Below are 16,230 nucleotides of genomic sequence, written 5' to 3'. Positions count from 1 at the left end.
AGATATTCAGTTTTTTTCATCCTTAGATTCATCACCACCAGGATCTATATAACTGAGTATGTCCTTTGACTGTAAAGAAGAGCTAATGATTATTGGAGAGCTGATGATTATTAACTGAATATTTAAATATCCAGTTATTTAAAAACATTGGATATTACATAGTGGTTTAATAATAAAATTATTTAATTAATTTTGTAGTAAGGTTTTTCTTCTCCAAAAAGAGAATTTGAAAGCAGAAGAAGCTAGCATGCTAAAAAGAAGAAAAATATAAAGGTTTTCCTGAGACAGACTTGAAGATTTTGGGTGGTGGCTGACTACTAACAATTTTGGTTAAAAATGTAACCTGACTTGTATTTTAAAATGGGATTTAAATAATTGATATAATGAGGGAGAATATTCAGTTACAGAAATAATTGCTTGGCACAGCCTTTGGAACAGTATTATTTAGTCCAAGTAAAAAGGACTGTACCTTTAATCAGGGATCCTAATTTGATTTTTTAAATGTGTCTGTTGTTTGTCTGACAAGCAAAATAACAAATGAATTCTGAGTTGTATGAATGGTTCAACATGTAATCTGTGTCACTCACTGTTGTTGCAGTTTACTGTTGCAACTGACAGAAACATAAAATAATAATAACGCTCAAGTGCTTGAAGATACAAAATATATTGAGCTAATTTGGCCACATACATGTGATCTTCTTGACTGTCAAATAGCTATTGCTTCTTGTTTTGAGACATAACTTTTTTTTTTTTTTTTTTTTTTCTGTGCTGTGCTATTTCCAATGTTTTGTCAAAAAATCTTCAGCTGATTGATCATTCAGACATACGGCAGTTCATGTTATGAGACTTTACCAAGTAGCCGGATAAAAAATGGGAGGAGCTTTGAGAAAATGACAGATTGTCAAGAAAGAAAATATTTTTCCCCTTGGCTAAAACTGATCAAGTAAGGGAGACGTTAAAGCCATCTTGTAGAGAAAACTTACTAATAGAGAACAGACCTTTTTCTACTTTTGGAGCACCTTTTAAAGGTTTTCACACAGTAAAGGCGGTCACATTGCAGTTGGCTATTTTTGTCATCAGCCCAAAATAACTGTTTATAGGGAAAACTATGAAAAAGATTAGAAAAGATTTCTCAGTGTATTTGTGTTTTAAATAATGAAAAAGATAAGTTATCCTTACTAGGTCTTTTTTCTAAACTGTTTATGTACATCTTTCTGTGTTTGTGTACATCTTTCTGTTTAATTAAAGGTGTGAAAATAGCAATTGCTATAGAGATCATTTCACATGAAAGTGATTTTTAATCCTTCATTAAAGAAAAAATCATCAGTAAAGTGCTTTCTATAATAAAATACATTAGTAGAATTTATAAAGAGGTTTGGATATTAAGTCTTGTTAGTATTAATTAATAGTAGAAAGGACATACTGCTTCCACATTAATGTGAGCAAATGCATAATCAAATTTAATGTGTTCCAGTTCATATAGGGCATACTGATTTAGAATCACCTTTTTCACGCTCCTCTTCACTTCCTGATTATTTTGTAGATGCAAAAACCTGCAACGAAGTTGATCTGGAAAACTCTGTAGATTGGGAAGTGAAGACAATTACTAGTGCTATGAAGCAGTATCTGCGGTAAGCCTCTCTATTTTTTTCAGATCATGAATTTTATATTTTAATTCTCACATGCTATGTGTTAAGAAAAGCAAATAACACAGCTTATATTATATTTTCTTGTATGAACAGAGGTGCATTTTGTGCAAATGTCGTGTTTGTAATTTTTCTTGGGGCAAGCAAAATAATTTAGCAAAACTGGTACTTGTGTTCATGTGAGACAAGCCCCCAAACAGTTTTGTGTTAGATACATAAGCACTTCTCTGATGGTTTAGAGATCTGAATTGTTGGTAAACTTGCTGAGAGTCATTACTGAAAGTCAGCTGAGATTATTACAGGATTTTTCTGCCTTTTTGTGTTTTAATGTGGAAGAATGAAAACGGGAAAGGTTATTAATTTTTTAATGTTTTCCTCTTTTTCTTCTGACCGATGTTCCTGATATTCTAGTAGAATAGTAATAACATTCTGAGTGTGAAGAGTAGGAATCTTAGATGTTCAAATGACTTGGCTGATTTCTGATCAAGATATTTTACTAAATTGCCTAAGAACATAGACTTTCCTGTATCTCTTGTAGCATATCACAAATACAGTATTTTTAATGTCTTACTGTTATTATTGAAACCATATCAAAGAATGCTGAAGATTTTTTTTTTTGAAGATAAAAGTCATAGGTAATGTAAGAAAGAATAAAAATAGTGTGCACTAGATTAAATATTTCCTGCTTACAGTATTTCCCTTCTGAGTGTTTATTCTGGTATTTCGTGAGCATCAGTCATGGAGTCAGCTTAATAAACAAAGGTTTTAACTGATGTTTTAACTCTGATTTCTGTTATTCGACACCTTTTTCACTGATGACTCAGGTTTTCATTTTTTTCTATTTGAAATGCTTTAGAAGTTTGATTTGTGGGTGGTTGCTTTTCAGCAATTTAACTGTATGGCCTTTATTTCTTTACAACAAGGCATTGGCTTTGCCTCTGTGTTTTAAAAACCCTTAGGAAGGTTGAATTACACAGTATGCGTGTTACAATATTCAGCTGTAAAATGGTCTTGGTGTTGTAATTTGGAAAGGTGCTTATGACAGATTGGAGGCATCATTTCAGCTCATGGAATATGAATGGATGTATTTAGTCTTATTTTCCTCAGTTTTTCCTGATTTCCTAGTTTTCCATTTGTACTGAAAGTCATTAAAATCAAGTGTAACAATGCTTTCCTCCCATACAAGGGCTATGCTACTGATCGTTTTAAAAAAAGTTTCCTACTTAGAATAAATACAGATGGGAAGGAATATGAATAAACTTATAATGTCATCCTTGTTTTACAGAAGCCTTCCAGAGCCACTGATGACGTATGAGTTGCATGGAGAATTCATCATTCCTGCCAGTAAATATTTGACAGTAGTTCAAATAGAAATATTTTCGTATAGTTGTGGCCTTAGGAGCATGCAGTAAATACAGTTTCAGAAAAATTCTTCAACCCAGTAAAAATATAGGAATAAAAAATAATAAAAGTTTTAAAAATACAGAAGTTTTAACCTGTGTTCAATTTTAGTACATCTCACAAGTGATGTGACTATTGAAAGACAAGTTTGTGACAGACATAGCATAGCATGATTTTCACTTCTACGTAAAAGCTTTTGGTTATGCATTCTAAACATTTCATTCTTATTACCTTAATTGTGTAATGATAAAATTCTACTTGGACTGAGATGTTTTTTCTTCCATTTATAGAGTAGAAGCTTAGTAAAAGAAAATATGTCAACTTGGGCTAATTTAAATCCTGAAAGTATAATTATCTGACCCTTGTTTTCAGTGCCTTGTTAGTCTGTATCCAGGATGCCTCAAACATTCCCCTCATATATTAGTTGAAGGAATGAACAGGCCAGATTACACGATGGCAGTTCAAACACAGACTTGGAAAAGGCAGAACAGCATTTATAGTTCAGCTGTATGGTATCTAAAGTACATGGAATTTTTTGGAAGAGGACAGAGAGAAACAGTAAAAGAAATTTTTGGCAAAGTATCAAACAGATATTTAGCTGATTTTCTTTCCAGCCTGTAGCACTTCTGGCAAACTGCGGAAAGCAAAATTAATATAAAATTTGAGACAATTGCTTTATCTTCTTTGGTTTGCTGTAATGACTTTTCAGGACTGCAGAATGTATTTCCTTGTGGCCCTTAATTCAGAATGAGAATTAGCCCATGAAATTCATTGCCACAACACGTTTCAGAAGCCAAGTGCTTAAACAAAATTCAAGATTTTATTACCTAGGTGGTGAGTCTGCCCCCTTGTATTGGAAAGTGTTAAAATAATTTTTTGATCTATGAAGTTTTGCCATCGGTTTCTCACAGCATTTTCCCTTCTCTATTTTATAGTCTCCTTCATAAAAGAAATTATTTGCATTACATGTTTTAAATAGTAAAGTGTTCATAAGTAGTAAACAATGTTGTTGAGAGGCAGATTCTATGTAGCGGGGAAGAAAATTTAATCAACATTGCAGATCTGAGTTACGATATACTTAAAAATAGGTATGCAGTGTTGTTTCCTATGTTGGCTATAAAAAAACAAGCCAGGAATAGTAAGGAATATCCTTTTCTCTGAAACTATTATGTGTATGTATATTTAAAAAAATCAAAACAAAAAATTCTCCTTCCCATTTTCTTTTACCGTGATACATATCACAGTAGAGAGTAATTAGATTAAGTTGCTTACCCATCCTTTAATTAGGGCTTGCGTTTTCACATATTTGTGAAGTATTCTTGTTTTAAAGAAGGCTAAAGTTTTTATGACTGTCCTAATTTTGACTAGCTGAGAAGGAGCTAAACATTTTGTGTTTTGGTAACGTTTTTCTCTTGTAATTTAATCAGAGGTGTTCACTGCAAAAGAATAATAATAATAATAATAAAGTAACCCTAAAATGTGTAGCAATGTGCAAAGAATAATGACAATAATAAAAAATAATCTGTAGGAATATGCACTGAAAGAAATAAGGTGGGTATTTTATATGAAATACACTTAACAATCAAAGTTGCCTTGGAGTAAAATGGGACCTGATGAGCAGTCCCAGAGTCAAAACCTTCATGGTAGATTCTATTTTTTTCTGTTTATTTACCTTGTACTAAGTATGTTATATACAAGAGAAATGCTTCCACTCCTCTCACTATAAGCCACTATTCAGATGTAGTTTTGTGGTTTAATATAACCTTGACAAGTAGGAATGTGGTTTATTTCCACCTTTTACAAATTCTTTTTTTCATCTGTGTGCTAGTGAAACATACGGGGGCAAAGTTACTGAATTCAACACAAAAAAACATAAAAAGACCCTTGCTTATTGTTACTCTCTCTGTGCTGTACTAGAGTGGGATGGCATTGTTATTCAGGACCCTTTATCATAGTAATCTCACTCAGTATTTTTTTTTGCATCATTATTCTTCTGTGTTTTCAGGGGTCATTAGTTTTTGTCTTTCTGAGCAGATTAATCTTCGGCAAGTGTTGTTTTACGCAGTCTCTAATGCAATGTAGCATAGATGCAGTATTATTAGCTGCACAGTACCAACAAAATTGAATTCTAGTGACGAGTACAATTGGTTAATAACAGTAACATGTAAAATAGCACAATTCCACTTCAGGTTTTTGCAAAGAGAAAGTGGCAGCCGGGAACAACACTCCTCACTTTACAGTATACTTGAAAGCAGATGAGTCTGAGGCAGCAAAACAAGAACTACATCTGACAATTTTTACGTATAGATGAACAAAGGCATACTTTTGCGGGTGGATTGAAAGATGAGTTCACAAAATAAGTAAATAAAATAATAATTCTAGAACAAGACTATTTGTGAAAACAAAGCACATGCGTTCAATGTTGCTGTTTGGAGACATGTAACTGTTGAAGCAAAGTATTTACAGTATGTTTCTGTGCAGAGTTGGAAGAAACTTTGTGTTTCTCTGGATTATTATTTTTTTACGTGATGCTTATTTGTTTCTATGTCCTGTAGAAAGTGGAAGTCCTGAATCTCGAGTTAATGCCGTTCACTTCTTGGTCCATAAGCTCCCAGAAAAGAACAAAGAGATGCTGGACATTTTGGTGAAACATTTAGCAAAGTAAGTGCTGTGACCTGCTTTCCTGCCTTGTCAGACCCCTTGTCCTTACCTTTAACTACAAATAGCCTGGTTACTGTGCCTGGAGCTGAAGCCCATTTTGATGCTGTCATACACAATGCAAAGCAGCAAACATGCAAAAGCAGACAAGGCATTTGACTCATGCTGTGTATATTTTGGAGGTAAAGGAAGAAATCTAATCTGTTAATAAAGCCATATAAGTATTTACTTTAGCAGTCTTGCCAGCAGTTGAGGGTTTGATTGAAGTGAGAAGGTGAACATTATACTTTCTTTCCACAAATTCTGACAAAGTGAATAGTGGAGATCTGTTAGCAAATTTAAGTTGGTTTCACACTTGCCTGGGTCCAAAGCTAAGTGCATTTTATATATTTAAGTTCAGAAAGAGACAGCTTTTGTTTTTAAATTGCCAGTGGAAGAATGGATTTTCTGTTTTCCACAATTCAGTATGACTTTATTTGAAGAAACTTTGCATAAAAAGAAATTCTAAAACATGGATTAAGGAAATGTAATGTTTTCATTTGTAAAGTAGACTGCAGTTTCCAACAGTAATGGAAAGTTTTCATAACCTATTTTCTGTTTTTTCCTTCAATTCTTTTCAAATAGTGTTTCAAAGCATGCCAAGAGGAATCTAATGACTGTAGCAAATTTAGGGGTAGTATTTGGACCAACCTTAATGAGGCCACAGGAAGAAACTGTAGCAGCCATCATGGACCTGAAATTTCAGAACATTGTTGTTGAAATCCTTATAGAAAATCATGAGAAGGTAAGTTTTGGTATATCTCCATCTTTCTGAGCATTGTTTCAAATGTTCTGCTTAGTGGGTAGCATGGGGTTAAATGCGACATTACAACCTAACTCTAAAGAATATCCTCTATACGCTTTATACTTTTGGCTGTTTATACTTAATAAATATCCTGGTTCATAGGTGAGCTGACATTTCAGAATGCATATTTCCTGGTGGTAGCTGTGCTTCTGTGTGTATAGTATGCAAATAGATTTTCATTATGATATTTGTATATGCTTTTTTGTGAGCAGAAGTGATACAAAACTGGGAAAGAAAAAGCCCAGGCTCAGTTTTGGCTTTCACTTTAAGTACCCTGACCAAAGTTTCACTGAACTAATTGATCTATGTCTTAATTTTTCTCAGAGTTCACGTTTTTTTTTTTTTTTTTAAAAAAAAAAGTTTAAAAAAACAACTTTACTGTACTCTGAATTTTATGGGTTTTAAAAAGCATTATGAGAGAGCCAGGTATTAACATTTCCTTCATTTTCAGCTGAATGTGTGTTATTTTAAGCCTTTGCGTTTGAGGTAATACTGAAAATGGAAGTTGCTGTTGTTGTGGCAGCTGCTGGTTACTAAGGCACCTTACCCATACAAGATACTGTCCAGAATATCTGCTTTCACTGCACACAGTCTGGGCCCTGGAATTTGTAATAGATAAATAAATCTTTCACTGGTGTCCCTTTGCTTGAGTTCTCCTTTGGGAGGCCCTCGTGACTAAGTTGACTTCTGGAACTGGGTGTTAGAGATTCTCTGCTTGTGCTGGGAGGATGGGCAGTATCCACCTTACTCTTATTTTCAAAAAAAAAAAAAAAAAAAGAAAGAAAAGTGCTTTGGAAAAATTCCAGCATGTGCTTTTTCCCCTCTTACTTCTTAAGCACTGTGAGCAGTGAAATAGTTATTTCTTTTAAAGGTTAACAGTGTTGAAATTGGCTATCTAAGTTGAGTCTTATCTACTTTAAATAACGTTTGTCACAAGTTTTTCTTAAATGCAATTTTGCCACCTCCCTGAATAATAGGCTGGGCAAAACTTCTTTTGGCATAGCTTTATCTACATGGTGTGTTTTATTGGCTTAAAAGACTTAGGGTGTGATGCTGCCCCCACAAACACCTTGAGCAGATATACTATTGTTCCACTACAAAATTATTGTGCAGCAGATGTGGCTCAAGTCCTAAGAAATAAATATTCCAAGAGGCGTAAGCCATTTTTGACCTAATATGTGAAGGTAAACAGTGCAGTAAGGCCATGATTTTGTACCTATTATGGTGACCACACAAATTAAGAAAAAGTGAATAGAGAGTGAACAGATCCAGGGCATTTTTGATGGCATATGGAGGCTGGGTTTAGTTCTGCCTATTAAAATCGCTAGACCACCACATACTAGCACCAGCTTATTGTTTTGCCTGCTCATTCACATGCCCTTAGAAACTGGACATCAATTTCACATTTGAAACATTGGTTGTACTGGCTTTTCTTGCTCCTCTGAAAATGTGGAGAAGCAGGGAATGGAAAATACGTAAAAAAGATGCCACATCATTTTCCATGATTCCTTGTTTTTATGCCTTCTTTAGAACTGGAAGGCTATACTTTTTTTTAAAGGGATTTCTATCTTTTCACTGTTATTTCTAACAGTGAACTTGCCATCAGTGGTCTGCCTACAGCAACTTCTCTCCCACACTAGAGCTGCTTCCAAGAGGGAAGGAAGCCCAGAGTGTGACCTCTGTCTATTTATAGCAAAGACAAAAGAGAGGCGTGTTTTAAGGCATCACAAAAATGTTTGGTCAGTTTGAATATGTTGCTTTTATAAATGAGCTTTCTTCTCTTAGGGCAGACCAAGGACCTACTGTTAGTGGCAGATAGGCTTCTTGTCAATCTAATGTTCATTTAAAATTATTATGAATTTTCTGCATTTCAGACTTTCGAAGCATAAGTTGGGTTTATTATTATTATGTTTATTAATTATTTTATTTATAGCCCTAGTGAAGTCCTAGGAGAAGTCACCAGCTGTAAGTTAAATGCTTTCAAATATTTCATCAGCCACTACTCTGCCTCTGCTGATTCTAAGCCACTTCTGCTAATATATGCTAAGATTGCAGAAATGCAATAGAATCAAGATGGAGGTACTCTGACAGAAACTTGAAGCAACACTTAATCCCTTTGTATTTTATGGCCCTGACAGGCTGCAGAAAGGCATCTCTTTTCCCCTGTAGCAAATGAAATGGTTAACAAAATTCCAAACTGCAGAAGCAATAGGCATTGTAATTCCAGTTTAAATACAGTAACTTGTTAAGCCAAGTTATGATTCTTTGGTTATGATTCTTCAAACATTTTTAAATTCGATCAATGTTCATTTTGTCTTGCTCTGTGGACAGCTTTACTGAAGGAGATCTGCGATTCAGTTTTGGGAGGATACGTAGTTAACTCTTAACAGCTTGAAATCCTGGTGTAGTCGTTCCACTGTCATCAATCTGCTGAGTGATAGAATTTCTATTCAATTTATTTCTGGAAACCTGGAGATGGGGACTTGCCCTGAGATAAGAATATCTTAGTGCATAAGCTGCCTTTTTTTTTTATATACTTTATTGTCAAGTACATTTATTTCATATTAGCCAGAAACCAGTCAGTGACACTTTTACTTTGTTTAAAAGCTGCATACATCCAAACCATGGCTGTGAACCAATTATGGTAGGTTGAGGAGGGGATGTTAGGCAAAATCAAACCAATGCTGAGACTTGAACGCTGGCCTCTAGACTGTACAGCCTGATGTGTTACTTCACTGGCACTAGGATTGTGCAATCATTGAGACTAGATGGAGGACAGAAGAGCATTAAGGAAATAATTGATTAGATCTTATTTTGTCAGTTATGGATAAGCCTCTTCTAGGCAGAGTATTTCTCAGTCTCCAAGCAGAAGATGAGCTGTAGAAGCAGATCTCTACTGAAAGAAAAAAGCAAAATCTAGACCCAATCTGAGATCTTCTCCCAAGACACTCAGAACCACCAGTAGTGGAAGAGAGGCCAGTCTAGAGAAAAATAAGTGAATTGTGAATTGTCTTGCTTGCTTTTGCACTATGGCTGTAGGGAAAGGCCAGCCAGATATGCCAGGCCAAGTAGGAACATACTCAGCTTTAATATTCAATGGACTATAGTTACACTTTGAATTGTGATGTTTTTGCTGACCAGCTGCATGCACTCTTGCTCTCCTTGGCTTTGTAGGCCCTTAATGTCAGTGTCATTTCATACTTGGCTGTCTTGTTCCTTCTCCCTTGCCATATCTGTCTGGTCTCCTTTGGTTTCTGTGACCCGTGTCCTTCCCTTCATTAAAAAGTATCAAGAAATTCATGTTGGTATCTAGTGATCATGTTCATCTTGCTTTGAAGGTAAACCTTTCCTTAGCATTCATTTTCTGAGATAATGAACTTGGGGGATGGCTACAGCTGTGTTTGTACAATGCTTGGCCTTTAAGTAATCCTGTTATGAATAGTGAAAGTCAATTTGGACCAAAACCCAGATTTTGCTTTCTCTTCCTCTCCTCTCCTAAATGAATTTCAAAGGTGTAAATTAGTTCTTCTTCCCAAGGGTTTAGCAGACTAGAGATCTTGGTCATCTCACCTCTTCTGGTCTTGCTTTGTGACTTGCACAGAGGAAGAATGGCAGTACACTCCAAGAATTCCTGAATAGCATGCAAGTGTTCTTGCTGTTCATTATGGTGTTTTGGTATCTCATTGGAACAAATGCCACAATTCAAAGGGGTTATTTATTTGCCATTGAGAGATGCCTCCGTGGTAATATGAGCCATTTTGGTTTCTTAATTGCCTAAACATTATTTGAAGAGGAAAAAAACCAACAACACAGGATAAAAAAAGAAAGCTACGAAATGAAAGAAGATGAGTGAGGAGGTTGGAATAAAAATCTCAGTGGGACTAGAATATGTAAACCAGCATATGGGGGAAGGAAGAATAGTGAGTACAAACAGCAAGACTGCAAAAACAGAAAGAAGATGAAAATTACAGTGGAAGTAAAATAGAAAAGATAAGAGAGGGGCTAGACGGAAAGAATCTGGAAAGCCAGAGTCTTCTGAAAAGGACTGGGCATGGCAAAACATAACTTTTTAAAAAATGTTGGCAACTTAAAGGTAAAGTTAGCTCAAAAGATGTTAATTCTGAAAAATTCAGTGTCTCCAGTACAAAGGGTAGATTCTGTTTTCACTTGTTTTCTGTATTTATCTACTTAAAAAGGGCAAACATTTTACATATATTAGACAAAATACATATTTTTTTAGCTATATGTTAGCTAACAGTTATATGAGAAACATTTTTCTATGAAGCACTTTTTTTAAAAAAGTAGGCCCATTTGTAATTTTTATTAAACTAAAGAAAAGAGAAGAAAATAATACTGAGCTCTTAAGCCAACATCAACTTCATGTAGTAACACCTGGAAAATCCTTAGTCTTAAAACATATCAGAGTGCACATAATACCTGCAATGTTCATGCGATGGGAGAAATAGAAACAGGTGAAGTCAGATGTTCATTTTAGAGCATAAAGTAGCACTGAGGTGTGGCCATGTGCATGTTTAAAGCAATTCTCAGCAAATAAGTGCTTTAGAGACTTTAGGGGCATAGTGGCACTGCCAGCCTCTGAACTAAGACTGTTTTTTGACAACACAGCAGATCTTTTGAAGTGCTGGTAAAGGGACGTACAAGAAATACTGAAGGAGACGTGTTTCATCTTTTGTGTTGCTTTGTCTTTGGCTGGAAAGGGAGACGAAGAAGCAATGCATTGTAATTGTGGTGGTTTGCTGTGGTGTAGAAATCTGAAAACCTACTCAAGCTAAATGTTTCTCAAATCAACTAATGTTTTCACTTGGGGAAAAATAAATTATGGTAAGTCATCTCTAGTAAAGCAGAATTTGCAAGGAAACATGAGCTTCACTTAAGGAGGGTATTTGGTATGTGTATAACTTTAAGAGCATAACTAATCAGAAGTGTCATTGAAACTATTCCTGTACTTAAAGCACATCCTTTAGTAATTGGCTGGGTCTAAATCAGAAAGAGCAGCAAGCACAACAAAGAACTTAATGTTTTCTGGTGGAAGTCAGAGCAGCTCTTTCCTTTCATTATAGTGTGTGCAAACTCTTCAGACTGTCTCTCTGCTCGTTGGATAGCAGAAAGCTCTTCCATGTGAAATCCACATGTGATGTTTTAATTGACTGAAAATCTTTGTTTTGTTTAAAGACTGCTTTTTTCAAAGTCTTAATGTAGTTTGTGCATAGTGAGAAGATTGTATACGAAGTCTCCATTCTTATTTGTGACTATAGTTGATGACATTAAAGAGAAAGGAATCCGGATCAGTACCTGGATTGGTATGCTCCAAATGAATTAGACTGCTCCAAAAGACACAAAACATGTACTGTGAGCAAACAGATTAAAAAAGAAAATCAAAACAAAAGTAATTCTCACAGGGATAGAAAATAGTCTGCAGAGGTGCTGCACTACAAATATGTGGCACCTTACAAGTAATATGGACCCACACTTCTGTCTTCTTGATGGGCCTATGTTATTTCCAGTTAATTTGGACAAACTTCACTCAAATTCATATGAAATTTCTGAGTGATGCAGTCCTCATCTTCCACTGCTCCACGGACAGCGTTCTGAAGTAAGTAAATAGAAGTGATGATAAGAGAGTGGAATTCAGTTGGCTAACATTTCCTTAAGTCTTAGACGCTCAGAGTGCTGTGCTTGCATGTGTGGAGGGAGAATCCAATCTAATTTGCTCCAGGGCTATTGAGAGGGGAAAAGTTGTTGCATTCCTGAAGAGTTTAAAGAGTAAATTCTTATATGTGACCTAAGAACTATACAGTATTGCAGCTTTCCATGTTAAGTGAACCATTGAACTGACATTTTTTTCCCCTTTAAATTGGGTAAACTGATCTGAATAGCATGCTGCCTGATCATAGTTAATGACAGAGCACTGGGTAATCGGGCAGTATGTGCTTGTGTTTCTGTATGTACTCTGCAGAATTCCAGTAAGCTTTTGCCCTACTAAAGGGGTTAGTGTATTTCAGTCCATTTAATGAATTTTTGAATAAACAAGATGTGACAGTCAGCTGATAAGTGTTTACTCCTAGTATTTTTGTGTGCATGCTATTTACACTAATGAAGCATCAGTACTTCATTGCAGTGGATGCTGGACATACAAACAAAGAATATGTTCTTTGCCTTCAAAGACCTTTCAGTCGTAATGTAAGATAAGAAATGGATTTTAACAAAAACAAAGACCAGAAAACACTGTACAACACCAGGGTGATATAAATCCTTGTAATGGCAACAGGGAAATTATTGGAGAAGAAAATACTGGCAGGGCTGTGTTGGATGGTTGATTAACAGTGTCATTTCCAAAAATCTTGACGTTTCATTCTGATGCTTTGTACAATTACATTATAGTAGGGTGTCAAATGCAGGGTTTTATAATTATTCACATTATGGTGTATGAAATTTGGAGAAAAACAGATTTTACCACATATATTTATTTGTATTTGTATGTATGTGTATGTATTTATTCATTACAAATAAAGGGGAGATCATGTTTGTGTGTTTGGCCATATTTGTTGCTTTTGCTGGCTCTTGGCTTACATTTACAAATGCCGCCTTTTAACCTCTCAGGGCTTCTCATGCTCTTCATAAGAGTAAATACATGCAAATATTCTCATTCTGCATTATTTTTCATTTAGTAACTAAGATTATGTTATGTTTTAGAAAGCTGGGTAATTGGATTGAGTATTTAATCTTTCAATTTAAAGGCTTTTTCTGTTGTTGTTCTTTTAAGTATTTCCTGTAACTAAACATGATGTGCCAAGCTAATGTGCGTAGCTGTAATATGGAAGGACAACCTTTTCTAAAATGCTCTCCTTGGTGTGAGTTACAGTAGGTGAGCACAGAAAAGAAGGTGAATATGCTGTTTCTGCTGGTGTGGTGGATAAATGTGCAGATGTTTCAAGCCTGGTATAATTTTAACTCTCTCATTTCCTTCAGTGAATAAAATGGATTGCTTGTGAATGCAATTCACAGCAGTGAATGGGCTGCTATCAGGAGGGTTCTTCTCGTGAATTGTTAAAAGGGGAGCGAGATGTGATACAGTGGAAGCTGCAGGCTTTGTATCAGGAGTGCTACTTTTAGAAAGGCTGAGTCAACAAACTCATAATTTGCAAGCGATCAAAGGACACATGTTTCTAACCTTGGTATGTTTTTTTTTTTCTTTCATCCTTCCACAGTTGTCCTCCAGACTGCAATGTCATGTTTTGCAGGCTATGTTTAGTTTCTTCATTAAAGCTCCAATGTGAACTACAGGGTTCAAGGTAGACAGACCAAATGAGTGTCTGTTATATACATATACTGTCTGTTGTCTACATATGCTTCAGGTTTGTCTGGAATTTCCCTCAGTTCTCTTGTCACTCTAATAGTTTGCAGTTTGTCTGGAGTACTAAAGCCTAATCTTTTTGCATTAAAATTGGCAGTACATTATTTGATTACAATATTGGGACTCAGTGTCCACAAATCCCTAAAAGCAGTGTTTCGTTCAGTTATGGGTAGTCAGGCTGCTAGGCAGATTGCCTCTGCAAATGGTAGCTTTGCAGTGAATAAAAGGCTGTCTTGGATTTGTTTATTTTTATTTGTATATTTATTTATTTTAGAGATTTGTGGGTTGTCTGTTGGCTTTCAACCAAGGGTGTTCCCTGTTTCTAGTTTTGACTTCCACTAGGGTTCTTTTCAAGCTGCACACTCTGTTGCACTGTAACTAAATAGAGTACGCCAGGCAACATCAAGAGTATTATGGATGCTTTCTGGTTGGTGGCCCTCTAGAGGTTTAGCTTCAGGCATCTCTCAACTCTTAATCTGAGTTTATATTTTTTTCATATATAATGTTAGTGAATATTGTATAAAGGTGTTTGTGGTTTGTAGTGGAATTCAAGCCTCAAAATCCAAAGCTTCAGAAAATTTGCATCCTATGCAGTCTCACAGAAGCCAGTGTGCAGCAAATCGTATTTTACAGCATACGGCTGCTGAAGTGCCAAAGTTGGGATAACTACTTCAAGGCAGGCACATCCGTATTGAAGTAGACACAGTGGTAACTTGGAAAGGTAAGTGACTTAGAGATTCTAAGTTGTTGATAATTTTTCTTGAATTTTACATTTTCAAAAATATTTAATATGATGTGGAGAAATAACGAGCTTCACATCATGGACACAAATTCTATGTAGATGTCAATAATTTCTAGTGCAAATGTTTTTATATTTCATTGAATCATGTGTTTGAAAACAAGAAATGGATCATGTTGACTAAAACCAGAAATGAAACAGGTTGATCTAATACAGTCTTAAATAAATTTAAATGCAAAAAGAAAGAAACCACATTTTATATTTAAAAAAAAAAAATCAATAATGTTTAATTTTAGAAATTTTATTAAACGGTTAGAATTGATGCAATCTGTTTAGAAATACCACTTCTGTCTTTCCAGTAAGTCAATCTTTTGTAATTGCTGTTATGATTGAGCTTTTAATTTTTAGTAGCTCCTGTTACCTTCTGCAATCCCTTCAAATTAAAAAAATAAATAAAAAAATTTGGAACTGTAAATCTAGCAGAATTGGATTTTTATGGATTTATGGATTTAAAATTAGAATATTAGTGGCTGAGTAGCCCTTTTTATGACAATATTTTAAGATGCTTATTTTCACCTTGCATATCCTGAAATGCTTCTATCTACAGTAAAATTATAACTTAACATAAAAAATGTTGCTTTATGTTTGCAAAAAATGGCAAAAAGAATGGCACAAAGACTGTCTTCATTATTGTAAGAGGAAAAAATGCATGGGAACTGTATCAAGGTAAGAGCACGTTGTGAATAACTAGAACAATTTTCCTCTTTCTTGAGCACATTTGTCTCTAATATAAATATAAATATATATTTTTACAGGTTGGTGGATCAAACCTGAATTGAGTTTACATTACATTGAAAAGAAGCTAAGTCAAGAAAAGGCCATGGTGGTGATAAGTTTCTCTTGCTCTATCCCATTAGCTGCTAATTTATGAAATATTCTTAGGTTGACATATATTGTAGACAATTATTGTGGAAATACAAGGAGTACAATAGCCATAAAATGTACGAGGGCAGAGGAGTATATGTGGCCCAGGTGGATGGTATTTTATATTGTTCAATAAACATCAGTTGAAGTGTCTGTGTATGTTTCTTTTATTTACCTACTGCAAATCAAGTGTTGAGGGGAAATTACTCAGATAAAATCTTGTACTGGTGTTCTTTTTGTCTCGAGAAATACTTTCCTCTAAAAATGTGATCGTCATAGAGGAGGCTATACCCAGAGCTGAATTTCAAAGAATTCAGAGTAACCTTGCGTGTTCTAGCCTCCTTTTGCATTAGACAACAACTTCTGGTACTCCAATTCTTGTTTGTATATCCAAAGAAAATAGATGCATCTTCTGTGTAGTAGGTGTTATGAGAGTGAATGAGGGGTTTGTCTTGCAACAGAATTATGGCACAGCTTTAAGCTGTTAATGGTTTTTATAATTTTATCCTCATTAGCTCTATTACGAAGCCTTCAGTTTTTTCCCCCTCTTTTTCATTCCACTCTGTCCTTGCTTTTGCCTCCCACTGATTTTTAGAAGAAATTTTAATTACCCCAGTGATACAAAGCAGACAGAGATGACCTG

General features: G+C 35.1%; 1 protein-coding gene and 1 long non-coding RNA gene across 4 annotated transcripts in view; both read left to right on the top strand.

Annotated features, from left to right (window-relative positions):
• The window catches only part of ARHGAP10 (Rho GTPase activating protein 10), a 143,495-nt gene that overhangs the window by 83,921 nt on the left and 43,344 nt on the right, over positions 1-16,230 (top strand). For all 3 annotated transcript variants that reach the window (XM_035323880.1, XM_035323881.1, XM_035323882.1), the window contains exons 15-18: positions 1,544-1,631; positions 2,932-2,990; positions 5,603-5,708; positions 6,330-6,489. In XM_035323880.1, the coding sequence (XP_035179771.1) occupies positions 1,544-1,631; positions 2,932-2,990; positions 5,603-5,708; positions 6,330-6,489 (413 nt within the window). The remainder of the gene's footprint in view (positions 1-1,543; positions 1,632-2,931; positions 2,991-5,602; positions 5,709-6,329; positions 6,490-16,230) is intronic.
• LOC118165685 lies at positions 12,287-15,740 on the top strand. The gene is made up of 2 exons (XR_004750176.1): positions 12,287-15,389; positions 15,479-15,740. It is a non-coding gene; the product is annotated as an uncharacterized LOC118165685 (long non-coding RNA).

Source organism: Oxyura jamaicensis, chromosome 4 (genome assembly GCF_011077185.1).
Source record: "Oxyura jamaicensis isolate SHBP4307 breed ruddy duck chromosome 4, BPBGC_Ojam_1.0, whole genome shotgun sequence".
NCBI lineage: Eukaryota > Metazoa > Chordata > Aves > Anseriformes > Anatidae > Oxyura > Oxyura jamaicensis.
This window is presented reverse-complemented; position numbering and strand designations above follow the sequence as displayed.